Here is a 25,702-nt window from a genome sequence, read left to right on the forward strand (position 1 = left end):
AAGGTAGGACTGTATTGCTATAAACGTCCCTCTTAGAACTGCTTTTGCTGCATCCCATAGGTTTTGGGTTGTTGTGTTTTCGTTGTCATTTGTTTCTAGATATTTTTTGATTTCCTCTTTGATTTCTTTAATGATTCCTTGGTTGTTTAAGAGTGAATTGTTTAGCCTCCATGTGTTTGTATTCTTTGCAGTTTTTTTCCTGTAATTGATATCTAGTCTCATGGCGTTGTGCTCTGAGAAGATGCTTGATATGATTTCAATTTTCTTGAATTTGCCGAGGTCTGATTTGTGACCCAAGATGTGATCTATCCTGGAAAATGTTCCATGTGCTCTTGAGAAGAAAGTGTAGTCTGTCGTTTTTGGATGGAATGTCCTATAAATATCCATTAAGTCGAGATGGTCTAATGTGTCATTTAAAGCTTGTGTGTCTATTTATTTTCTGTTTGGATGATCTGTCCATTGATGTAAGTGGGGTGTTCAAGTCTCCCACTATTATTGTGTTACTGTCGATGTCCCCTTTTATAGCTGTTAGCATTTGCCTTATGTATTGAGGTGCTCCTATATTGGGGGCATAGATGTTTACCATTGTGATATATTCTTGAATGGATCCCTTGATCATTATGTAGTGTCCTTCCTTGTCTCTTGTAATAGTCTTTACTTTCAAGTCTAATTTGTCTAATATGAGTATTGCTACTCCAGCTTTCTTTTGACTTCCATTTGCATGGAATATCTTTTTCCATCCCTTTCCTTTCAGTCTATATGTATCCCTTGGTCTGAAGTGGGTTTCTTTTAGGCAACATATAGAACGGTCTTGTTTTTGTACCCATTCAGCCAATCTGTGTCTTTTGGTTGGAGCATTTAATCCATTTACATTTAAAGTGATTATTGACATGTGTGTTCCAAGTACCATTTTCTGAATTGTTTTGGGTTTGTATTTGTAGGTGTTTTCCTTTTCTTGTGTTTCCTACTTAGAGAAGTTCCTTTAGCACTTGTTGTAAGGCTGGTTTGGTGGTGCTGAATTCTCTTAACTTTTGCTTGTCTGGAAAGCTTTTGATTTCTCCCTCAAATCTGAATGAGATTCTTGCTGGGTAGAGTATTCTTGGCTGTAGGTTTCTCTCTTTCAGGACTTTCAGTATATCCTGCCATTCCCTTCTGGCCTGCAGTGTTTCTGTAGAAAGGTCAGCTGTTATCCTTATGGGTTTTCCCTTATATGTTGTTTGTTGCTTTTCTCTTGCTGCTTTTAATATTTTGTCTTTGTGTTTAATTTTCATTAGTTTGATTAATATGTGCCTTGGTGTATTTCTCCTTGGGTTTATTCTGTATGGGATTCTCTGTGCTTCTTGGACTTGGTGAATTATTTCCTTTTCCATGTTGGGGAAGTTTTCCACTATAACCTCTTCAGATATTTTCTCAGACCCTTTCTTGTTTTCTTCTTCTTCTGGGATGCCTATAATTCGAATGTTGGTATGCTTAATGTTATCACTGAGGTCTCTGAGACTGTCTTCTAATCTTTTTATTCTTTTTTCTTTTTCCTGCTCTGTGGCGTTTATTTCCCCCATTCTATCTTCCAACTCACTTAGTTGTTCTTCTGCCTCAGTCATTCTGCTGGTTATAGCATCTAGAGTATTTTTAATTTCAGTTATTTTGTTATCCATGGCTGTTTGTTTTTCTGAGTTCTTATGAACTGTTTCTTGTACTTTCTCTATTTTGTTATTGAGATTTTGTATCATTTTTACTATCCTTACTCTAAATTCTTTTTCAGGCATTTTTCCTATTTCCTCCTCATTTATTTGGTCTTGTGGGTTTTTTTCCTGCTCCTTTGCCTGCATGGTATTTCTCTGTTTCCTCATGGTTGTCCAGACTTTTGGGGTTGCTTGTCCTGGCGATAGAGGTGTTTATAGAAGACTGTCCAAGCCTCAGACTAATGTCCAAGTATTGGATTAAGCAAATATTAAGTCTAGGAAACACATACATGTATAAGACACACAATTACTCAATCCATTAGGACATAAGGCTCTAGAAAGACCTGACAAAACCCCAGTGTGCTATCAGATATTCAAAGAGAAACCCAGCAGAAATTGACAACTGAAACAGAACAAATCAGAGACAAAAGCAAAAGCAAACAATCAAACAAATAACACCTTACACATACAAACGTTAATCCAGGGAGATTTTGTAAGCTAGGATCAAATATAGAAAAGAACCAGATTACCACCAGAGAGAATGGAGATTCTCAGAATGTAATTAGACAACTGTACTAAGAACTAAGATAAAGACAAAAGCCTAATATTAAATACCAAGGCAGTGCGTCATCTGGAGAATAGAGCAAGGAATCTGAGTAGACTGATAGTGTTGCTTATAAGTATGTTAAGATAAAATAAACTTAAAAAGGCTGGAAGAAAGGGGAACAGAGGAGCGTAGTGTGGTTGGAAATATGCAAATAAATAGAAAGGAATAGAAATGTATAAAAGATAGGATGAAAGGAAAGTATGAAAGATGTATTGTCCATACTACCAAAAACTTAGCTAGATATAGAAGTATATAAAAAGGCAAAAAAAAAAAAGAATAAAAAATATCATTAAAAAATTGTTATAAAATTTGTAGATCCCTTAGAGCTAAGATCGTATTTAATAAAAAAAAAAAAAAAGAGAGAGAGAGAAAGAAAAAAAAAAAAAATCCAGAACTGATCCCAGAATGGACCAGTTCAATAGGTATTGATACTACTATTTCTGTTTCCTTAGTGTCTCAGCTGTAAGTGTCCTTCTCCTTTCCTTGGGTTTTTTTGCGTTATTCTGTGACCAGCAGAGGTTCCTTTGTTGTTCGTCTGTTAGCGTCGGTGTGTGGGGAGGGAGAGGGTACAATATTGGCTCCTTCTCCTAGGAGTGAGTGAGCAGTGGTGCACTGTTGTCTTAGTCGGGCTTGGTGGTGCCTGTTGCAGAGGGACACTGGTGGCTCAGGTGTAAACAGAAAGTCTTAGGGTTGGGCCTCTCTCGAGGGTTTTTTTTTGTTGTTGCTGTTGTTTTTTTTTTTTTTTTCTCTGGGCAGCCTCCCTGCTGCTGGCGTTGCAAGGGCTTTTAATCTAGCCCCGCCCGAGTGCCTGAGGGTGCTTGTTATCCCTGAGTACCTTAGGTGGCCCACAGGGCATCTCTCCACTGCCTGTTGCAGAGGCGGGGAAAGAGAGAGAGAGGCTATGCTCATGGCTCCTCCCCCCTGCCCGTGAGCCTGCAGCCTCCAGCCGCCATCATGGCCGGGCAGCTCTCAGGGACGGGCACTCCTCTCCGCGGACCTCCTCCCTCCTATCCTCTCGGTCCGTCACCCTACTGGCAACAATGTTTCTCACCCTGAACCAGCTCTCCGGTTCCCACGCTCCCGCTCCCGGCCCCTCCATTCAGCCGTGGATCGACCTCTCGGTCCGGGAACACTGAGCTGCGCTGCAGACCCTCCGTATGTTTCTCACTCCCTCCCGTCTGCCACAGCTCTGCTGCTTCACCCTCTTTGAGCCCTCGTAGATGCCTCCCTACCGGCTATGTCGGGCTCCCCACGGTCCTTTCTGGTGTCCGAGGCCGTCTGCTGGTGTTCAGCTGGTTCTTTGTGGGAATTAGTGCATCCTTCCATGCATTCCCAATGCATCTGTGGAGAGGGATGCACTCCACGTCCCTCTACTTCGCCGCCATCTTTTTTTCCTCTGGATCTTTTATAGTTCCATATAAGTTTTAGTATTATTTGTTCTAGTTCTGTGAAAAATGTCATGGGTATTCTGATAAGGATTGCATTTAATCTATAAAATGTATGGTCATTTTAACAACATTAATTTTTTCCAAGAGCATGAGATTTCTTTCCAGCTTCCTTTACCATTATTTTATAGTTTTCAGCGTATAGATCTTTCACCTCTTTGGTTAAGTTTATTCCTAGGTTGTTGGGATTTTAAATGGGATTTTTTTTTAAATTTCTCTTTCTGATATTTTATTGTTTGTGTAAAGGAATGCAACTAATTTCTGTATATTCATCTTGTATGCTGCTACCTTGCTGAATTTATTTATTTATTCTAATACTTTTTGGGTGGAGTCTTTAGGATTCTCTGTATAGAGTGTCATGTCATCTGCAAATAGTGACAGTTTTACCTCTTCACTTCCAGTTTGGATACATTTTATTTCTTTTTCTTGTCTGATTGCTATGGCTAGGACTTCTAATACTGTATTGAATAGAAATGATAACAGTGGACATCCTTGTCCTATTCCTGAATTTAGTGGGAGGTTTATCAGCTTTTCATCATTGAGTATTATGTTGGCTGTGGGTTTGTCATAAATGGCTTTTATGTTAAGATAGGTTCCCCTTATACCCACTTTGGGTGAGAGTTTTTGTCATGACTGTATGTTGAATTTTATCAAATGCTTTTTCTGTGTCTACCGATATGATCGTGTGGGTTTTATCCTTTTGTTAAGGTGGTATATCATATTGCTTGATTTGCATATGTTGAACCACCCGTTTACTCTGGAATGCCAACTTGATCATGATATATGATCCTTTCTTTGTATTGTTGGATTCAATTTGCTAATATTTTGTTGAGGAATTTTGCAACTATATTCTTCAGAGATATTGGCCTGTAATTTTCTTTTTTTGTAGTGTCCTTGTCTGGTTTTGGTATCAGGGTGATGGTGTGCTCATAGGCTGACTTTGAAAGTGTTCCTTACTCTATAATTTTTTGGAATAGTTTGAGAAGGATAGGTAAGCTGTATGATCCTAAACTTTCATTTGCAAAAGTTGTTTTCATTACAGTTTCTATTTCACTTCTAATGATCAGTCTGTTCAAATTATCTGTTTTTTCTTGACTCAATTTTGGCTGGTTGCATGTTTCTCGAAATTTTTTCATTTCTTCTAGGCTGTCCAATTTGTCATTATATAACTTCACAGTATTCTCTTATAAGTTTTTTTTGTATTTCTGTGGTTGTTATTTCTCCTCTTTCATTTCTTATTTTATTTGGGTCCACTCTGTTTTCTTCTTGGTATGCCTAGCTGGAGGTTTGTCAATTTTAACTTTTCTAAAAACCAACTCTTGGTTTTATTGATCTTTTCTGTTGGGTTTTTAACCCCCTTTGGTCTTCATTTTCTTTATTTCCTCTCTTTTCTTTATTATTTTTCCTTTTGCTGACCTTGGGTTTTGTTCTTGTTCTGATTCTTTTAGGTGATGGGTTAGGTTGTTTGAGTTGTTTCTTGAGGAAGCCCTGTGTGGCTATGAACTTTAGAACGTTTTTGTCACATCCCATAGATTTTGTAAGGTTGTGTTTTCATTGTCGTTTGTCTCAAGGCATTTTCTGACTTCTTATTTGATCCCATCATTGACCCATTGGTTTTTTAGTAGCATGTTGTTTAGTCTCCGTGTGTTTGTTTTTTTTCCATTTTTCTTTCTGTGGTTAATTTCTAGGTTTATACTGTTGTGGTAAGAAAAGATGCTTGAAATAATTTTTATCTTCTTAAATTTGTTGAGACTTGTTATGTGACCTAGTATGTGGTCTATCCTAGATAATGTTCTGTGCACACTTGAAAAGAATGTGTATCCTGGGTGTTTTTGGATATAGTGTCATGTAGATATCAATTAAGTTCAACTTGTCTGTTGTATCATTTAGGACTTCTCTTTCCTTATTGTTTTTTTTTTTTTGTTTGTTTGTTTGTTTGGTCTGGAAGATCTGTCCATTGATGTCAGTGGAGTGTTAAGTTCACCTACTGTTATCATATTCCTGTCAGTTTCTCAATATTAATTCTCAATTACTCCTGTCAATGTCTATTAGTATTTGTCTTGTATATTTAGGTGCTCCTATATTGGGTACACATATGTTCACAAGTATAATATTCTTTTCTTTTATTGATCCATTTATCATTAAATAATGTCCTTCTTTGTCTTTCCTTAGGACTTTGTTTTAAAGTCTGTTTTGTCTTACATGAGTATTGCTACCCCTAAATTCTTTTCATTTCCATTTGCATGGAAATGAAAATTTTTCATCTTCTCACTTTCAGTCTGTGTGTCTTTCACACTGAAGTGAGTCTCTTTGTAGGCAGCACATTGTAGGTTCTTGTTTTTTTGGTTCATCTGCCAGTGTGTCATTTGATTAAAGCATTTAGTCCATTGACATTTAAAGTAATTATTAATAGGTATGTACCTATCGCCATTTTAAACCTTGTTTTCCATTTATTTTGTAATTTGTTCATTTCTTCTTTTTGTTTCTCCTCTTGTGGTTTGATGGTTTTCTTTTCTATCATATTTGGGTTCCTTTCTTTTTGTTTTTTGGGAATCTATTGTATTTTTTATTTGTGGTCACCCTGGTTTTCAAATATGTTGACCCATAACTATATCTACTTGCTGTAGACTGAGTCAAAATTTCAAACACATTCTAATAGATCTGCATTTTCTTATTCCCACACATTTTGCCATTTTGATATCCTATTTTACATCTCAATGTTTATCCTTTTGCTGTTTATTGTAGTTATAATCTCTTTTACAAGTTTTTTTGTTTTTAATCTATGTACTGGCTTATTTAAGTGATCTTCAGTCCTTTTATATATTTGCTTATCCTATTGTGATTTTTCCTTTCCTGTAGATTCTTACTTCTCTATTTAGAGAAGACTTTTCAAGGCAGGTTTAATATTGCTGAATTCTTTTAGTTTTTGCTTGTCTGAGAAATTCTTTATTTCTCCTTTTATTCTAAATGATAATCTTGCTGGGTAGAGTATCCAAGGTTGTAGGTTTTTCCCTTTCAGGAATTTAAATATATTATTCTACTCCCTTCTGGCCTGCAAATTTTCTGGAGAGAAATTAGCTGAGAGCCTTATGGGGATCCCCTTGTAACTGACTCTTTTTTTTTTTTTTTTTTTTTTTTTGCCTCTTACTGCCTTTCAATCCTCTCTGTTTCTTACTTTTGCCATTTTAATTGTGAAATGTCTTGGCGTAGGTGTGATGGGGTTCATCTTGTTTGGGACCCTCTGTACTTCCTCTATCTGGATATCTGTTTCCCTCTTAAGTCCAGGAGGTTTTCAGCTGTAATTTCTTCAAATACATTTTTGGGCCCTTTTTCTCTTTCTTCTCTTTCTGGAACCCCTATTCTGCATAGGTATGCTTTATATTATCCCATAGATCTCATGTTACTTTGGTTTTGTGTGCATGTGTGTGTGTATTTTCTTTTTTCATTTGTCTTTCTGTCTGCTGCTCTGATTGGGTGATTTCCATCATTCTATCTTCCAGATCACTTATTTATTCATTCTTCTGCATTATTTAGTCTGTTATTCATTGCTTCTGGTTTTTTGTTTTTGTTTTTGTTTTTTTTGGCTGCGTTGGGTCTTTGTTGCAAGTGCGTGGGCCTTCTCTGGTTGCAGGAAGTGGTGGATACTCTTCATTGCAGTGCACAGGCTTCTCTCATTGCGGAACATGGGCTCTAGGCACATGAGTTTCAGTAGTTGTAGCAGTCAGGCTCAGTAGTTGTGGCACTCGGGCCCTAGAGTGCATAGGCTTCAGTAGGTGTGGCTCACAGGCTTAGTTGCTCTGCCTGGTATATGGAACCTTCCTGGGCCAGGGATTGAACTCATGTCCCCTGCATTGGCAGGTGGATTCTTCACCACTGCGCCACCAGGGAAGTCCTTTGGATTTGTTTTTACCTCTACAGTTGAGTTGTCTAGTTTTGATTGGTTCATCTTATAATTTCTAGTTCCTTGTTACAGTGATCTGCATTTTTACTGATAATCTTTAATTCCTACAGCCTCTTTATTACCTCCTTTTTGAACTAGGAGTCTGGTAGATTGGAGAGGTCTGTTTCATTGTTTGTTCTTTTAGGTGATTTCTCTTGTTCTTTTAACTAGAAGCAGTTCCTCTGCTTTCTCATTTTACTTTGTCTCTGAATTTAGGAGAAGCAGTTATCTATCGTGGTCTGGTAGGGCTGTTCCTATGTGGTAGGGTCCCTGTGTAGACTCTGTAAGTCCAATATTTTTGGCACGAGGGCTATGTGCCAGCCACAACTTGCCTCAGAGTGTGCTGGCCCTTATCCTGTTGATAGGGGATGTGATTGGAGTTGCAGTGTCGAGAGCCTGCACTGGATATTGGTCAGGGCCTCCTCTTTTCTCTGTGGCTGTCACAGCCTTGTCAGGACGAGGTCTGCTCCCCAGTTGTTTGAGTCAAAGCCCTGAGTCTCAGTTGATAGGGCTCCATTGCCCTTGCTGTGTCCCAAAGAGGGGAGGCCCATGTGGTTGCAGTGAACCTATGCACCGCTCTTGCAGTCATCTGCAGTTCTGCCCAGAAGCAGCCCAAGGTCGCGTCCCTTTCTCCCTTGTGTTTGTCCCAGATCTAGTGTTAGGCTATGGTGTGCGGTGTGGAGTGGGCTGGTGCTGGGGAATCAAGGTGGTTGTGCTGCCGCCTGGGACCTGGGCTGCTTCTGTGGCATGCCTCTCCCAGGACCTGTCTGCACTAGATCTGGCTCCAAGCTTCGGTGTGGGGTGGGCAGAACCAGAGTGCTCCAGCCAGAAAAGGAACCCCTGTGTACTCCTCCCAAGGGGCTGTCTGCCCAAGACATGCATTTCTGTGGTGTCACCCAGTGTGCGCATCAACAATGTCTGCTGGGGCTGAACCCACCCCCATGGTGTGAATGCTGGCAGTGGGCTCTGAGGCTTGATAAGGCCATACCCCAGTCCTCCAGGCTGTCTCCGTGCAGCTAGACTGAGTCTTCTCCCTGAGTGTGTCTGCCCAAGGTTCATCATCTAGTCGCTGTGCATACTAGCATCCCCACCCATCATGCATTTCAGACTGGGAAGTGTGGCGAGGTTGCAGCTGTCAGCTCCAGTCTCTCTCTGCCCTGATTACTAGTAAACCAGCACCCACACACTCCTTGAGAGCAGAGACCAGGCCCCTCTAAGACAGGCTGCTCCCTGGGATTTGGGACCCTTTACTGCAGTGCTTGCACCGGAACAAACATCTCCTTGAACAACAGAATACAAAGAAACTCTAAGGGACTAAAACGAACTGCACACATGCATTGTCAGGGCAGTTATGAATAATAAGGCCAAAACCCAACTGCTGCTTCTGAGGTGCTGGGAGCAAAAGCAGGGTACTGGGCATGATCCCTGCACACAGCACCACCAGGGGCATGGCAGACCACCTGAGCCAGCCTCCAGCCCAATCCACCAAGGTGCTGCCACCCTTACCCCATTTAGGGAATCAGCTCCCCTCTCCTCAGGGAGCGAGCAAGAGAATCTTGTACTTGTTCTCGCTCCCTTGTGCTAAGCACAAGTACCAGTAAAGCCTTGCCTGAGTTCCTCGTCTGGCCTCTTACTAATTTCTATTGCTCAAAGAGTCCAAGAACCCAGGTGTGTAGCACCTGCAGCCCCTCTGTCTGCCCCTGCAGACTTTGCAGCAGGCAAGGGGGCTCCCCAGGGTGCGGTCCTGCCCATGTGGACCTTTCCTCCTTCACAGTTCCCTCCCAGGGGTGCCAGTCCTGTCCTGAATGCCTTTTTCTCTCCATCCTACTTGGTTTTTTGGAGATCTTTCTTGCAGCTTTGGTTGTAAAAGAGATCTTCTGCCAGTTTCCAGTTGGTTTTCTGTGAGAATTGTTGCACATGTCAATGCATGTTGAAGCGTTTTTGGGTGAGGTGAGCTCCATGTCCTCCTACTCTGCTATCTTGATTCTCCCTTGTTATATTGCATTCAGTTGTCCGGTTAGTCTCTTTTGATCTGTGACAGTTCCATAGTCTTTCCTTATCTTCATGCCCTTGATTCTTTTGAAGAGCACTTGGTCAGGTATTTTGAAGAATGTCTCTCGGTTTTGGGCTTGATGTTTTCTCATGTCTAGGTTGGGGAAATTATTATTTCTGGTGATTTTAACCTTGATCACTTGGTAAAAGTAGTCTCCGCCAGGTTTCTCCCTTAGAACAAAATTGCATTTTAAAAATATGAATTTTTAGTACTTTCACAGTTTTACTTTTTATATTCCTATCAAAAACATCTGGACTTTGATATAAGAAGTGAAATATGGGTTTTATTTTTTTAATGGCTAGCTAATTGTCCCAACACCTTTTATTGTCAAATCTACCTGTCTCTACTCATTTTTAAATGCTGCTTTATCATATAGTAAATTCCTAAATTTACTGCGTTTATTCTAAATGTTCTGTTCTGGTCCATTGATTTGTCTTGCCTCATGTATCAGAACAGTTTTACTTACTATGCTCTACAGTCTGTTTTAATATGTCATAGGACTGGATCAGGGCTGATAGGACTCATTCTTCTTTTACATCCTTCAGTAGATTTTTATCATTTTCTTCCATGGCTTGCTGTGCTGCCTGATATGTCGCTGCTCACTGGCCCCCGGGCCCTCGCAGGAGATCTGCCGTTTCCCTGCTGTTGGGGTTCTCAGGAAATCTAATGGTTACCCTGAATCATTTGCTAGTTCTCTGCCTACTTAAATTGTCCACTGCCCACAGCTCTTCTCTCATACTCTGGATTTTCCAGAATTTAGCTTGAATATTCATTTCCTAATTGAACCAGGGACTGAAAAGTCCTTCCTGTCCCTGCCAGCTGCCAGCACAGGCCCCTCCATTTGGACTACGGAGTCTTGATACCATGTGGAGGACTGCACATCCATGAGTATCTTGGGGACTGGGGGTAAGACATTAGGGAATAGTGGTGCCTGTTTGCCTGATGACATCTCGTGAAATACTGGGCGAGTCAGACACTTGGGGCTGGTGATTCCTGTTCTCCTGGTGGGATGTAGAGAACTGTGAGGCACAGGGCTGGCCCTCAAGCTGGTGCAGTGACATAAACATAACAGAATTTAAGAACGACAAAATTTGATCAATTTAAAGCAGTGATATTGCAAACTGTATAAAATTTATTACCCTTAAAATAGGTGTTATTTGCTTTAGGGGTTCAGGAGTTAGCAGTAGTCCCTTCAGGATTAGTGGTTTGGGGAGGGCCTCGTAGAGAATGTGGAGCTTTCACTGGGGCTTGGGGCTTGCAGCTTGAAGAGGAGCTTCTCAGATCAGGACAGCAGCATGAAAAGGCTGGGAAACTGAAAGGTGGTGGAAACCTGGAGTCTACAGTTTAGTTTCTCTGTCCAGGGACCTCCCAGCATCTCATTAGCCCAGGAGCCAGCAGTCTTTTTCTTAAAGGACCAGCAAGTAAGTATTTGTGGCTGGGTCATATGGTCTCTATCTCAACTACTGCTTCAGTCGAAAGCAGCATGATGAATGGCTGGGGCTGTGTTCAAATAAATCTTTATTTATGATCACTGAAATTTTAATTTTATGTGACCTTATGTGTCATGAAACATTCTTCTCCCTTGATTGCTTTTCAGCCATTTAAAAGTGTAAAAACCATTCTCAGCTCAATGAGGTTCTACAAAAATAGCCTACCAGCTATAATTTACCAACCCCTGATTTAGCTCACTAACATGATAAAGTGGGAGCACGTTATGCAAATTAACTTCTATGGAGAAGAAGGTCTGAAATTGAAAGCCATGGGAGATGTGTACAGGTTCAAGTAGTTGGAAAATATTGGCTCTTTAAGTCTGTAAATAAGCCTTTTAAAAGTCAAGAGTCAAAATCGTACCTCAGCCCATGCCGTGGCATTTTTTAGCAGTAGAACGGAGCACAATCTAGTCGTACTGTACTCTCGCTGATGAATAGTGTTTCTTAGGACCTGTTCAGCCAGACGTCTCCTAAGGGGGACTTACACTCCGACAACCGCTGTAGACTGGAATGTAGTCTTTAGGTGGTGGTAAGCAGTTGGGTTGCACATGCAGCACTAACTGCTCTATTTTTTTCTCAGGAATGGTCTACATGGCTGGACTCGTTTTTGCTGTCGGTGGTTTTAATGGCTCCTTGAGGGTCCGCACTGTGGATTCCTATGACCCTGTGAAAGATCAGTGGACCAGCGTTGCTAACATGCGAGACCGGAGAAGCACCCTGGGGGCTGCTGTGTTGAATGGGCTGTTATATGCTGTGGGAGGCTTTGACGGGAGTACAGGCAATTTTCTTTTATCTTTTCTACATTGTCGTTAGAATTAGCATAGCAATCACATTTATGGAACAAGGCCTGGCAAAATTAGGAGACAGTTGAGTGTTTTAACAGGTATTATGAAGATAAGTTTAAAATTTCCATCCAGAATTCCTTTAAATGATGTTGAGTGATAAGTAGATAAATTTTCTTTTTTTTTTCGTTACTTATGCAAAATTTAATTATTTATTACTTTGGTAATGTGCCTGTAAGATTGATGTACTGAAAGTTAAATACAAATTAAAAATAAAATACAAAAATATAGCAGATATAAATAGATCATGATAGTGTCATATTGCCTAGTAACCCTATCTCTATCTTGCTGTTCCACCTTGTCATTATAATAATTTTTGAATTTTGTCTTTTCACCTCTACCTAGATTGCATATTCTTTGAGAGAGCAGCTATTTGATTCTTTAAAAAATTAGTTGTTTCTAAAGACCCAGAGCATTGTGCTAAAAATATATAGTGTATATATATATATACACTATATATTTTTAATTTTCTCTACTTTTTTTTTTTTTAAGATAAATTTTCTTTCTCATGCTTTAGTATAAGTCATCTTCCAAAGTTTGAAAAGCCAATAAATGCCAGTAGCTTGTGTAGGAGCTTTCTGGAAAAGAAGCTTTTCCTCTTCATCATATAGTTGGATTTTAGCCCAATTTAATGCAGCTGCTAATGTATATAAGGAGCCTGAGGAAGAGGTGAAGCCATTGTGCTTTGCTCATTACAGGGCTGTCCTCTGTGGAAGCGTACAACATCAAGTCTAACGAGTGGTTCCACGTGGCTCCCATGAACACCAGGAGGAGCAGCGTGGGTGTTGGCGTTGTTGGAGGTGCGGTCGGCTTCCTGCTGGTTAAGAGTGCTTCTTCCAGTAACCTGGACACCGGTTTTCTAAATGGGCAAGCAATGATCATTTAAAAGGGGAAAATAGTGGTTATCGTAAGATGTTAGGTATCTTTTTTTAAAATAAGGCATGTTTGCACTCTGGTGTCCCCCTCCCTCCTCTCTTTGTGTAACCTATGTAAAATTATTACCTATTTTTAACACAGTCATTTGGGGAACAAACCAAATGGCATGAATATGAAATTTTGCTTCTGGAGAATGGCTGTTTAACATTTAAGGAATGGGTTGCCACAGTTATTTATTTATATCCTACTTTGCCCCCCAAAAGGTTAAATAGGTGTGATTTTTTTTTTTACTTGGGCAAATTTGTGGGTTCCCATGGTGGGTATAATCTTATGCACTGACTTTTATCAGCTTTACTGAGATAGAATTTACATACCATATAATTCACTCATTTAAAGTGTACAATCCAGTGTACATATGTCATAATAATTCATTTTAGACCATTTTTATTATCCCCAAAACAGCCCTACTCTCCTGGGCTACTAACCCATCCTTCTAGCCCTCAGCGAACACTACTGTACTTTTCTGTCTCTATAAATTTTCTACTTAACGGACATTTCATATTAATGAAATCATACAGTATGTCGTCCTTTGTGCCTGGCTTCTTTGACTTGGTATAATGTTCAAGGTTCGTTTAAGCTGTAGCATTTACCAGTACCCCATTTCTTTTTATTGCCAAATAATATTCCATTGTATATTGGTACTGACTCTTGATTTAACTTTTTTTCAGTTTACTAAGATAACTTTGATATTTAATTTGGTTTTCCAGGATATTGTTCACTTACCAGATAGTGTTATCCAAAGGTACAATTACTGTACTTTTTTGTTCTATCAGTCAGATTATTGATTAAAGTGTTAAATTAATATCCTATATATTCTACAGATCTTTGTAATGTGATTTGGTAATTCTACCTATCACGATTAGGGAACAATTTTAAATAGTTCCTAATACTTTAAAGGTAAACTCTCCTACCGTGGAAGAAAATATATTATTTCAACTTGAAAAAATAGCTTTTTATGAATTTGGCTTTCTTTGTGATTCCGTGTTTAGGTCTGCTGTATGCTGTTGGGGGTTATGACGGAGCTTCACGTCAGTGTCTCAGCACAGTAGAATGCTACAGCGCCACGGCAAATGAGTGGACCTATATAGCGGAAATGAGCACCAGACGGAGCGGAGCAGGTGAATAGGAACCTCATTTAGCAATTGAAGCACGAGCATAATGGAAAACAAGTGAAATGATGGCATCTCTTCTTATTATTAGAAAATATATACTGATTCTGCTGACACTGTTAAAATGTCTTTTGCATTATGCAGGTAGATTTGGTAGGTGGCTGCAGTTAAATTTCCCTTTGTAAAATTTCTAAAGTGCTATATTAAAGGTTTCTTCTCTGTTTCATTTAATTATTTGTACTGTTTGGCATTACTTTTAGGTTTCTGCTTTTAGTGTTTATTAGAGAATTTGCTTAATAATCAACTCTCTTCATATCCATTTCTTACAGATTTTATGCTCTAATACTGGCTTGCTTTTGTCATGAGAGTTGTTTTCAAAATGATTATGTAAAGGACATCCCTTTCTGTGTTTCACCTACATATTTATTGTATTTGACATGCTTTTTTAGAACAATAGTTTTTACTGAGATTCTCATTTGTAATTCTGTTTGTTTCCATTTCTTAGGTTGTATGCTTCAATATTGACTTTTAATATGAATAATCATTTCAAAAGTTTTATTTACAAGTCATTAGAATAAACATTAATATAAATTTCTTGTCCCTTTTACTCTACTATAGTTTGGTTCTTTGTGTTTGACAGGTGTTGGTGTGTTAAACAACTTATTGTATGCTGTAGGGGGTCATGATGGCCCTTTAGTACGAAAAAGTGTTGAAGTGTATGATCCTGCCACCAACACATGGAGACAGGTTGCAGATATGAACATGTGCAGAAGAAATGCAGGTATCTCTCTAGTTTGTGGTTATGAAATTTATATTGAATTATATTCAGAGTTTTACTAGTGTCACGGTTTATCTCCATTGTTCTTTTACTGATCTGAGTTCCCTAATACACTTGCTCTTTAAAGACAAACTTATGTAATAATCCTGTATAATGAATACCTAGCATGGTGTTTGGAACATAACAGGTTAATGCAATCCTTCTGTTAACTTATAATATTTGTCAGAGTTTACTTTTTGGTGATGAATGTAGATACTTTTTTTTTTCTTAGCACTTTATTGGAACATAATTGCTTTACACTGTTGTGCCAGTTTTTGCTGTACAACAAAGTAAATCAGCTGTATTTATGCATATATCCCCATATTGTGTGACTCCTTCCCACCTTCCTTATCGCAGCCCTCTAAGTCATCATCTGTCATCGAGTTGATCTCCCTATGTTATGCAGCAGCTTCCCACTAGCCATCTATTTTACATTTGGTAGTGTATATATGTCAATGCTACTCTCTCACTTCATCCCAGCTTCCCCTTCACCACCCCCACCGGCCCCCACCCCGTGCCCTCAAGTCTGTTCTCTACATCTGCATCTTTATTCTTGCCCTGTCACTGGGCTCATCAGTACCATTTTTTTAGATTCCATACATATGAGTTAGCATACAGTATGTGTTTTTCTCTTTCTGCTTACTTCGCTTTGTATGACAGTCTCTAGGTCTGTCTACCTCACTACAAATAACTCAGTTTCATTCCTTTTCATGGCTGAGGAATATTCCATTGTATATATGTGCCACATCTTCTTTATCCATTCATCTGTTGATGGGCATTTAGGTTGCTTCCATGTCCTGGCTCTTGTAAATAGTGCTGTAATGAACATTGTGCTGCATGTTTTGTTTTGGATTATGGTTTTCTCAGGGTATATGCCCAGTAGTGGGATTGCTGGGTAGTTCTATTTTTAGCTTTTTAAGGAAACTCCATGCTGTTTTCCATAGTGGCTGTACCAATTTACAATCCCACCAACAGTGCACGAGGGTTTCCTTTTCACCTCACCTTCTCCAGGATTTATCGTTTCTAGATTTTTTTGATGATGGCCATTCTGACCAGTGTGAGGTGATTCCTCATTGTGACTTTGACTTGCATTTCTGTAATGATTAGCAATGTTGAGCATCTTTTCATGTGTTTGTTAGCCATCTGCATGTCTTTGGAGAAATATCTATTTCGGTCTTCCACCCTTTTGTGGATTGGGTTATTTGCTTTTTTCATATTAAGCTGCATGAGCTGCTTGTATATTTTGGAGATTAATCCTTTGTCAGTTGCTTCGCTGGCAAGTATTTTCTCCCATTCTGAGGGTTGTCTTCTTGTCTTGTTAATGGTTTCCTTTGCTGTGCAAAAGCTTTTATGTTTCATTAGGTCCCATTTGTTTATTTTTGATTTTATTTCCATGATTCTAGGAGGTGGGTCAAAAAGGATCTTGAGAGTGTTCTGCCTATGTTTTCCTCTAAAAGTTTTACAGTGTCTAGCCTTACATTTAGCTCTATAATCCATTTTGAGTTTATTTTTGTGTATGGTGTTAGGAAGTGTTCTGATTTCATTCTTTTACATGTAGCTGTCCAGTTTTCCCAGCACCACTTATTGAAGATTCAGCTTCTTTTTTCCATTGTATATTCTTGCCTCCTTTGTCAAAGATAAGGTGTCCATGTGTGCACAGGTTTATCTCTGGGCTCTCTATTCTGTGCCATTGATCTATATTTCTGTTTTTGTGCCTATACCATACTGTCTTGATCACTGTAGCCATTGGTAATTTGATAGGGATTACATTGAATCTGTAAATTGCTTTGGGTAGTATAGTCATTTTCACTATGTTGATTCTTCCACTCCAAGAACATGATGTGTCCCTCCATCTGTTTGTATCATCTTTGATTTCTTTCATCAGTGTCTTATAGTTTTCTGCATACAGGTCTTTTGCCTCCTTAGGCAGGTTTATGTCTAGATATTTTGTTCTTTTCGTTGCAATGGTAAATGGGAGCGTTTCCTTAATTTCTCTTTCTGATCTTTCATTGTTTGTGTATAAGAATGCAAGAGATTTCTGTGCATTAATTTTGTATCCTGCTACTTTACTAAATTCATCAGTTAGTGCTAGTAGATTTCTTGTAGCATCTTTAGGGTTTTCTATGTATAGTATCATGTCATCTGCAAAGAATGACAATTTTACTTCTTTTTTTCCAATTTGGATTCCTTTTATTTCTTTTTCTTCTCTGATTGCTATGGCTAAAACTTCCAAAACTATGTTGAATAGGAGTGGCGAGAATGGACATCCACCTATCGTTCTCAGATTCCTCCAAAATATGGCAGAAGGAGGAACACTCCCAAATTAATTCTACAAGGCCACCATCACCCTGATACCAAAACCAGGCAAAGATGGCACAAAAAAACAAGATTACAGGTCAATGTCACTTATGAAAATACATGCAAAAATCCTCAACAAAATACTAGGAAACAGAATTCTACAGCACATTAAAAGATCATACATCATGATCGGGTGGGTTTTATCCCTGGAGTGCAAGGATTCTTCAATATACACAAATAATCTATGATACATATTAACAAACTGGAGAATAAAAACCATTTGATCATCTCAATAGATGCAGAAGAAGCTTTTGACAAAATTCAACAACCATTTATGATAAAAACTCTCCAGAAAGTGGGCATTAAAGGAAATTACCTCAACATAATAAAAGCCATATATGACAAACCAACAGCCAACATCATTCTAAATGCTGAAAAACTGAAAGCATTCCCTCTAAGAACAGGAACAAGAGAAGGGTGCCCACTCTCACCACTATTATTCAAAATAGTTTTGGAAGTCTTTGTTTTTTACAGTTTTTTTTTTCCAGTAATTGATATCTATTCTCATGGTGTTGTGGTCGAAGAGGATGCTTGATACGATTTCAATTTTCTTGAATTTACTGAGGCTTGTGACCCAAGAGGTAATCCATCCTGGAGAATGTTCTGTTTGTACTTGAGAAGAAAGTATATTCTGTAGGTTTTGGCTGGAATGTCCTATACATATCAATTAAGTCTAGATGGTCTAATGTGCCATTTAAAGCTTGTGTGTCCTTATTTATTTTCTGTTTGGGTGATCTGTCCTTTGCTGTAAGTGGAGTGTTAAAGTCTCCTACTCTTATTGTGTTACTGTTGATGTCCCCTTTTATGGCTGTTAGCATTTGCCTTATATATTGAGGTGCTCCTATGTTGGGTGCATAGATATTTACAATTGTTATATCTTCTTCTTGGATTGATCGCTTGATCTTATGTAGTGTCCTTCCTTGTCCCTTGTAACAGTCTTTACTTTAAAGTCTAACTTGTGTGATATGAGTATTGCTATTCCAGCTTTCTTTTGACTTCCATTTGCCTGGAATATCTTTTTCCATCCCCTTACTTTCAGTCTGTATGTGTCCCTAGGTCTGAAATGGGTTTCTTGTAGACAGCATATATAAGGTTCTTGTTTTTGTATCCATCCAGCCAGTCTGTGTCTTTTGGTTGGAGCATTTAATCCATTTACATTTAAGGAATTATTGGCATGTATGTTCCTATTACTATTTTCTTAATTGTTTTGGATCTGTTTTTGTAGGTCTTTTCCTTCTCTTGAATTTTCTGCCTTGAGAAGTTCTTTTAGCAGTTGTTATAAGGCTGGTTTGGTGGTGCTGAATTCTCTTAACTTTTGCTTGTCTGTTAAGCTTTTGATATCTCTGTTGAATCTGAATGAGATTTCTTGCTGAGTAGAGCATTCTTGGCTGTAAGTTTTTCTCTTTCAAGACTTTAAGTGTATCCTGCCACTGCCTTCTGGCCTGCAGAGTTTCTGTAGAGAGGTCAGCTGTTATCCTTATGGGTTTTCCCTTATATGTTATTTGTTGCTTTTCTCTTCCTGTTTTTAATATTTTTTCTTTGTTTTTAATTATCTTTTGTTTTTAATTTTAGTTTGATTAATATGTGCCTTAGTATGTTTCTCCTTGGGTTTATTCTGTATGGGACTCTGTACTTCTTGGACTTGACTATTTCCTTTCCCGTGTTGGGGGAGTTTTCCACTATAACCTCTTCAGATTTTTTCTCAGACCCTTTCTTTTTTTTCTTCTTCTGGGACACCTGTGATTTGAATGTTGGTGTGCTTAATATTGTCCACAGGTCTCTTGTGTGAATTCTTTTTTCTTTTTCCTGCCCTGTGGCAGTTATTTCCACCATTCCATCTTCCAGCTCACTTATTCGTCCTTCTGCCTGAGTTATTCTGCTGTTGATTCCATCTAGAGTATTTTTAATTTCAGTTATTGTGTTGTTCATTACTGTTTGTTTGCTCTTTAGTTCTTCTGGGTCTTTATATAATGTTTCTTGTATTTTCTCTATGTTGTTTTTGAGATTTTGAATCATCTTTACTATCATTACTCTGAATTCTTTTTCAGGCAATTTGCCTATTTCTTTTTCATTTATTTGGTCTTGTGGGTTTTCATCTTGCCCCTTTGCCTGCCAGGTGTTTCTTTGTTTTCACATTTTGTCTAATTTATAGGATTTGCTGTCTCCTTTCCCTATGCTGCCTAGTAGTAATTCCTCTTGTTTCTGTTCTCTGCCTCCTGTGGTGGGGTTGGTCCAGTGTCTTAAGTAGGCTTCCTGGTGGGGGCGGTCTGATGCCTGCTTTCCAGTGTGTGGATCTGAGTCTTTTCCCTATGATGAGCAGGGCTGTGTCATGTGGTGTATTCTGGGGTATCTGTCAGCTTACACCTTATTAATATTTTTCATCTTTTAATATGAGTATGTAAGGCTTCAGCATGTCACACAAGTTTAATAAGTCCTAATTTTCTTTATTGTTTCATTCTAGGTGTTTTCTTACTTGCATTATCATTTTTTTTTGACCTCAGAGATGTGGCTGGGTAAAACTGTAATTCCAATTTTCTCCAAACAGCTTTGACCTATGCTTCCATCTCATGAATTCCAAGACAGTATTAAACTGATGCATATTTTCATAATTCTGAACCCTTTGAAACTCATCCTCCAGCCCTTGGTGCAGAGTGGCGTGAGCACAGTGAGTCACTGTGGGACGAGGCGGGACCCTGGCCTGGCCTCTGCCCTGGGCGTGCAGCGGCTCCAGCCTGGTCGCCCCTCATGTGGCCATATGATCCTCGTCTCATGCAACAGTCGCACTGGAGCCCAAGCCTTTCTGTCTGTCCTCCTCCCTCCTAGAGACTTAATTAGAGGAAGAACCCTCTTTATTTGATACTTGGATTCTTCTTTCTTACCACAGAGATTTGTGAGTGTCTACCTGTATCACATTCTGGAGCCCAATTCTCAGGGAATTTAGTGTAGTTGAGTAAATATTTATACCAGATTAAAAAGCTACTTGTTTATCTGAATCTGTAGGGAAGCCTCAATAAGGCAACCCCAATTTAATATAGCTCAGGGTTTCTAGAAAATGGAAAAGCTAAAATAACAACAGTAATTTTAAGAAAGCTGAAGTCTTCATGATCAGGGAACTACCTACTTAAAAAGAAGATGTGTGGAAGGGAAATAGAAATGGAATGTAGATTCAGGATGGATAGATAGTTTTTTTGGGAAATGCTCATCTTCTTAAAAATGTCATTGTCTTCTTAAATGTGCCAGTTCCCATAAACCAAAATAAGTTCCTGATGACCCTCAAACTCACTGTGTACCATTGGATGATGTTGCAAGAGGCGCCCTCCATCCCCCCCGAAATGTTCTTCTTAATTTTCCTTCAATTGAAATGTGATCACTAAGGGAGATCAGTATGGGGGACTGCAAGAACTCACTTGGCAGAACAAAATGTGTAATTAATTTAGCTGACCTTGACCTCACCCAGTGAGTTGTACTTGGTGAAGTACTGAAACTCTCTCAGCTGCAGATAGTTCAGAACTGTTAATAATAAGACCCACAGTTTCGGGCTCCAGCACACGAAGTTAGAAAAGCATGTGTGCATGTGCTTCCTGCATTAGGAAGTTTGTTTGTGATTTTAACTTTCATTATTCTTTTCCTAAGGATTATTCTAGTCTTATTTTTTCTCTATCCTTGTTTTATTGTTTTCAAATCAAAAATCAAAAAGAACAAGGAGAGAATTTGTGTATCTGGAGCTATTGTCGTCCTGCTCTTGTTTTGCAGGTATTTGAACTACTTTAAAATGGTATGAGTTTGCTTCCTGTCAAGAGCCTATCATAGTAACACCAGGGAGTTTGAGTAAAGAAGATCCATTCCATTTGCAGAGAAGATACTATTGCTTTTAAATGCTGTATGGAGATTTGGGCTCATTATTTTGTTATGTTAAAAATCTGCAAGCATCTATTAACTGTGTTAGCAAAACTGTCTATAAAGAGACCCGTGTGTGGGCAGCATCCTGTTGGATGTTCTCATGCCCTCTAGTACCAGTTCATAAATGCTCTGCATCTTGTTTAAAATTATTAACTATGCTTTTAAAAAATAAATTGAAATAAAGAGCTTTTATTTATTTTTTTAAGAGCTTTTAAAAAGTGTTCATCTTTTCACTCAGCAGTTTTCTTTGTAAACATTTATTTAAGAAAATTGTTGCCCAAGTATGCAAAATGTGCAAGAGGGATCCTTGTTCATTGTAACATCATTGATAAGAGCAAAAAACCGAAAATAACTTAAAATCCATCCATAAAAGACAAGTAAATTATGGTATTATCATACATGGAATACTATGCAGCCATTAAAAATTAAGTAGATATGGATATATTAACTTGGGGAAATGTCCAAGGTATATATTGTTTGGTGGGAGTGGGTAAAAAGTAGCATGTGTAGTATGAGCTACTTTGGGGTTAAAAAAAAGGAGTGTCTGTGTATATATATGCATAGAAAAGAGCCAGAATTTCATTGATCAGGATTCTAAGTGGTATAGGATTAGTGGTGGTCTTTTTTTCTTTATACTTTTCTAGATGTTTTGAATTTTTGCAAAAAAGAAAAACATTATTTTCATAATGAGATAAACAATACTGTTCTCCCCTTTTAAAGGAGGTAAAACAGTTAACCAGTCAGTATAATAATTAAAATTCAGAATCATTTTTACTTTCTACTAATATATATATTTATTTTTGTCTTTTTCCTTAGGATTTCCTTAGAAGCTGACTTTGGGAGAGTTACTAAACTTCTTTGACTTTTAATTTTCTATTTTTTTTTTTATAAAATGGGGGTTAAAATAGTTTCTAACCTGTAAAGTAAGGTTACTGTGAAGGTTAAGTGAAGCAGTGCATATATAGAGTAACTGCTGCATAAGTAGCATGAGTGGGAGCTGACAGTTGGTGTTGGACTCTCACGTGTAAAGGAGTTCTTTTTGGGTCCCCATCTTCTCTCCTTGCTTCTTTCCAGGAAGTAAGTGTCTCTGGATCACCTCACCAGACATGTTCAGGGATATTTATAGTCATCCAAATTTTTAAAATAATTGTTTTCTCTCTGTAATTTGTTTAAAGGAGTTTGTGCAGTTAATGGTCTGTTATACGTAGTTGGAGGGGATGATGGTTCCTGTAACTTGGCATCAGTAGAATATTATAACCCAACAACTGATAAATGGACAGTTGTGTCATCTTGTATGAGCACAGGAAGAAGTTATGCAGGTAATAAATGTTCAGTTTTCTTACAGTCTTCTATTATAATACAGAAGGATTACATCATTATGATTTTTACATTAAGAATGTTTTTCTCCTATATAAGAAGAAAGTCTTTTCTCATCTATATCTTATTTCTTATTCTCAAAATAATTAATATTGGATATGTATATTCTGAAACAAAGCACTAGTGTTCTTTTGTCATTCTGTAGTCATTTGTATTCAAAATTACAAGTCTTTCCAGAGTGGAGTCATACAATAAAATTTAATACGGCTACATCCGTAGGCAGTGGTGTGGAATTCTCTATGTGTAAAGGCTTTAATTACTCAGATATCCAAAAGATATGAGCCCTACAACATCTCCCCTGGCAGGGCTCCACATGATAGTATTATAGTGAGGCTACAGAGTAATTTTCTTACTTAAACATAGCACTGATTGAATTATAAAATATCATTTTGGTCCATTCTCTTAGTAAGAGAAATGGTAATACTCTTTAATAAACATAATGATGAGTCTTTAAAACTGTATGTTGCATATTAATTATTCTGATGATATTTATATTGCTTTAAATATCAGAATACTTCAGTAACATTCTAATACTGATTTAATAGTGGAGAAAAAAAGAAGTTTATACTAATTAATCATCACTGTTATTTATATGGCATCCAAAACAACACCAGATAGAATTATATACAGTAGAATCCCAGGGATAGCATTCCTCAGAATTATGTGAAACTTTTTAAAATGGCTTTATTGAGATATAACTGATATAGAATAAATAGTTTGTATTTAAAGTGTACAGTTTTATTAGTTTGACATATGTATATACCCACGAAACCCTCACCGCAGTCAAGATCATGAAAATATTCATCCCTCTCAGAAGTCTCTGTGCCCCCGTTGAGTATTAGGAGGATCTTAGTGTTTCTTGAGTAAAGTTATTTTCCCTTAATTGTAACTGTGAAGAGCAAAAGATGAGTTCTGGATTAAATAGTCTGATGTAGTTTTGGTCCATAAATTTTAAACAAAGATTTCATTGTCATTTAGGTTAAGATGATAGTAATACTAAAGTTTCTAAGAAAGAGATTTTGAGACATGATGATCTGTTCAGCCCTTCTGACCTAAGTAATAATATAAAAAATTCAGTATTTTCCCAGAGATATAGAATGCTTCCTGTGATTTCTGTTGTATTTCTTCATTTCTTTGTTCAGGGGTCACAGTTATTGATAAACCGTTATGAGCCTGAAGGACACTTTCGGCACATTTACACGAGAAGCAGACTTCAACAAGTACTTCTGAAGTCCCTGAGAGTCTAGCACTTCTCCACTTGTAGCTGCACTTTAAGTCTCCGCAGAAGATAAGATCATCTGCCTTTATAGGCCTCAGATACTGAAGATTATTTTTGGTAGATGCATCGTGTAGGTTTTTTCTGCAGTGAGCAGCAGCTGACTGAAATTTTAATAAGAAATTTGGACTGCAGTATTATTCTGTAGTCTTTGAACAACAGTGGCTTTCACAAAGATTAATTATCAACCTTGAATGACTATGGATTATTTTGTGAAGGAGGATAAAGTAATATGTGTTCTTGTAAAATTAAATTTCATCTTTATTTCTTCTCCTGAAAAACTGTATACACAGGAACTGAAAATGTTGGAACAGGAATTAAACTCTTGTAAGTATACAAACTAGTTGAGGGATAAAACTGTTTGCTTTTATAAAATATTTCATTACATGAGTATAATAAATTGTGTGCATATAAATGTGTGTCTATATGCTTTTCTTTAAATATGTTTGAAAAGATGTTTGAAACTTGATTATACTATTTATAATTGGCACAGTACTTTGAATTATGCCAGTACTACATTGTAAAACAGAGTTGTATTTTTTGATATTTAACAATGCTTAACACTTTAAAATGCCACTTCTGAGGAATGAACATGGTGTAACACACTTGAATACATGTGTGATGCCAAACTTTTTTAAATAAAATATAAATTATGCTTATTTATTATTTTCTTTGGTTTAATCTTGGTCATGTTTTGGTGTGTATTTTGAATTTTTTTCTTAACACTTTGGCATGAACATTACTGCAGGTTTTTGATGAATATAATGAATGTATGGAATTCAACTGAATTTGCATGGTCTTAAGAATTTTTTCTGTGTGTATAAATTTAGCTGCTATTAACAGAAGAGAGAACTTTCTGTGAGTAGCCATGTGCGTTGATCAGATACAATTTTTCTGAGATCTTCAATTAATCTCACTTTAAAAATGACCAAAATATGTCTTTCTTGAATTAACTTTGAATAAAAGTTTGTATATTATTTGTTTCACATTGTCCTTGATTTTTATCTATTTAGTTTGCATGTTCACTTTTTTTGTTCTTTTATAAAATTTGCCTTTTCTAACTTCATAAATCAATATTTTAAATTTGTTGCCAAAGTAACCTACAAGGCAAGTCTGCTGAGTCAATAACTGAAGTCACTGAAACTGTTCTCCAAGAAAAAGCTATCATAACAATCAAGGAAAATGTCTCCCAAGGATTGGTGAAATTTAAAATTTTATATTCTTCTGTCCCTAATATGGGCAGGACACAAGATAAAGGTAAATAGCATTGGGCCAAAAAGAAAGTCAAAGAAAAAATATCTACTCTAAAACAACTGAGAAATAAATTGTGGTTTTGATACCAAATAAAAGGAGTTGAGGAAATGGGTGTGGGGGAGTGAGGTGGACAGCTGAGGTGCTGGACCCAGGAGGAGGAGGAGATGGAAGGGTGTGATGGGACATGGTGGCTCTTCCTCCAGAATTTAAAAGGTAGGCATGAGCTCTTGCCAGAACAGTCGCTAATCAAGAGGAAAGAATTATGCCTATGATAAAAATTTCTGTTTAATATAAAGTATTCACATTTAAACACAGAACCACATTTATTACCAACTTAGTTGAATTTTCCATTGTAAGTGGAAATATAAAGATTTTAATCAGAAAAGGAAAAAGCCTGTATTCACCTTATGAAAACATTAATTTCTGCATTATTGTGGCTCAAAGCGCACCCATTGTCAACAAACATGTTGATGATCTGAAGCACTTGGAGCAGTGCTAGCTGCTTCTGACAGTGGCACCAAGAAAAGTATGTCATTACCTTTTCTAATCACTTCCAGACACTAATGTTACATGAAATTCTCCATGAATCTGTCAAAGATTTATCTAAAAAATTTTA

At 37.7% G+C, this 25,702-nt stretch overlaps 1 protein-coding gene across 10 annotated transcripts in view; it reads left to right on the forward strand.

Moving 5' to 3' along the window:
* The window catches only part of KLHL2 (kelch like family member 2), a 142,285-nt gene extending 117,476 nt beyond the window's left edge, over window positions 1-24,809 (forward strand). For 4 of the 10 annotated variants that reach the window (XM_057726129.1, XM_057726134.1, XM_057726130.1 and 1 more), the window contains 6 exons: window positions 11,798-11,995; window positions 12,758-12,859; window positions 13,985-14,113; window positions 14,745-14,885; window positions 22,355-22,498; window positions 23,699-24,809. In XM_057726129.1, the coding sequence (XP_057582112.1) occupies window positions 11,798-11,995; window positions 12,758-12,859; window positions 13,985-14,113; window positions 14,745-14,885; window positions 22,355-22,498; window positions 23,699-23,727 (743 nt within the window). In that variant the 3' untranslated portion in view covers window positions 23,728-24,809. Of the gene's footprint in view, window positions 1-11,797; window positions 11,996-12,757; window positions 12,927-13,984; window positions 14,114-14,744; window positions 14,886-19,824; window positions 22,499-23,698 lie in introns of those variants that run through there. The other 6 variants (XR_009052544.1, XR_009052541.1, XR_009052543.1 and 3 more) reach the window with 6 other exon arrangements.
* Window positions 24,810-25,702: the final 893 nt, after the last annotated feature.

This window comes from Hippopotamus amphibius, chromosome 3, assembly GCF_030028045.1.
Source record: "Hippopotamus amphibius kiboko isolate mHipAmp2 chromosome 3, mHipAmp2.hap2, whole genome shotgun sequence".
NCBI classification, from domain to species: Eukaryota; Metazoa; Chordata; class Mammalia; order Artiodactyla; family Hippopotamidae; genus Hippopotamus; species Hippopotamus amphibius.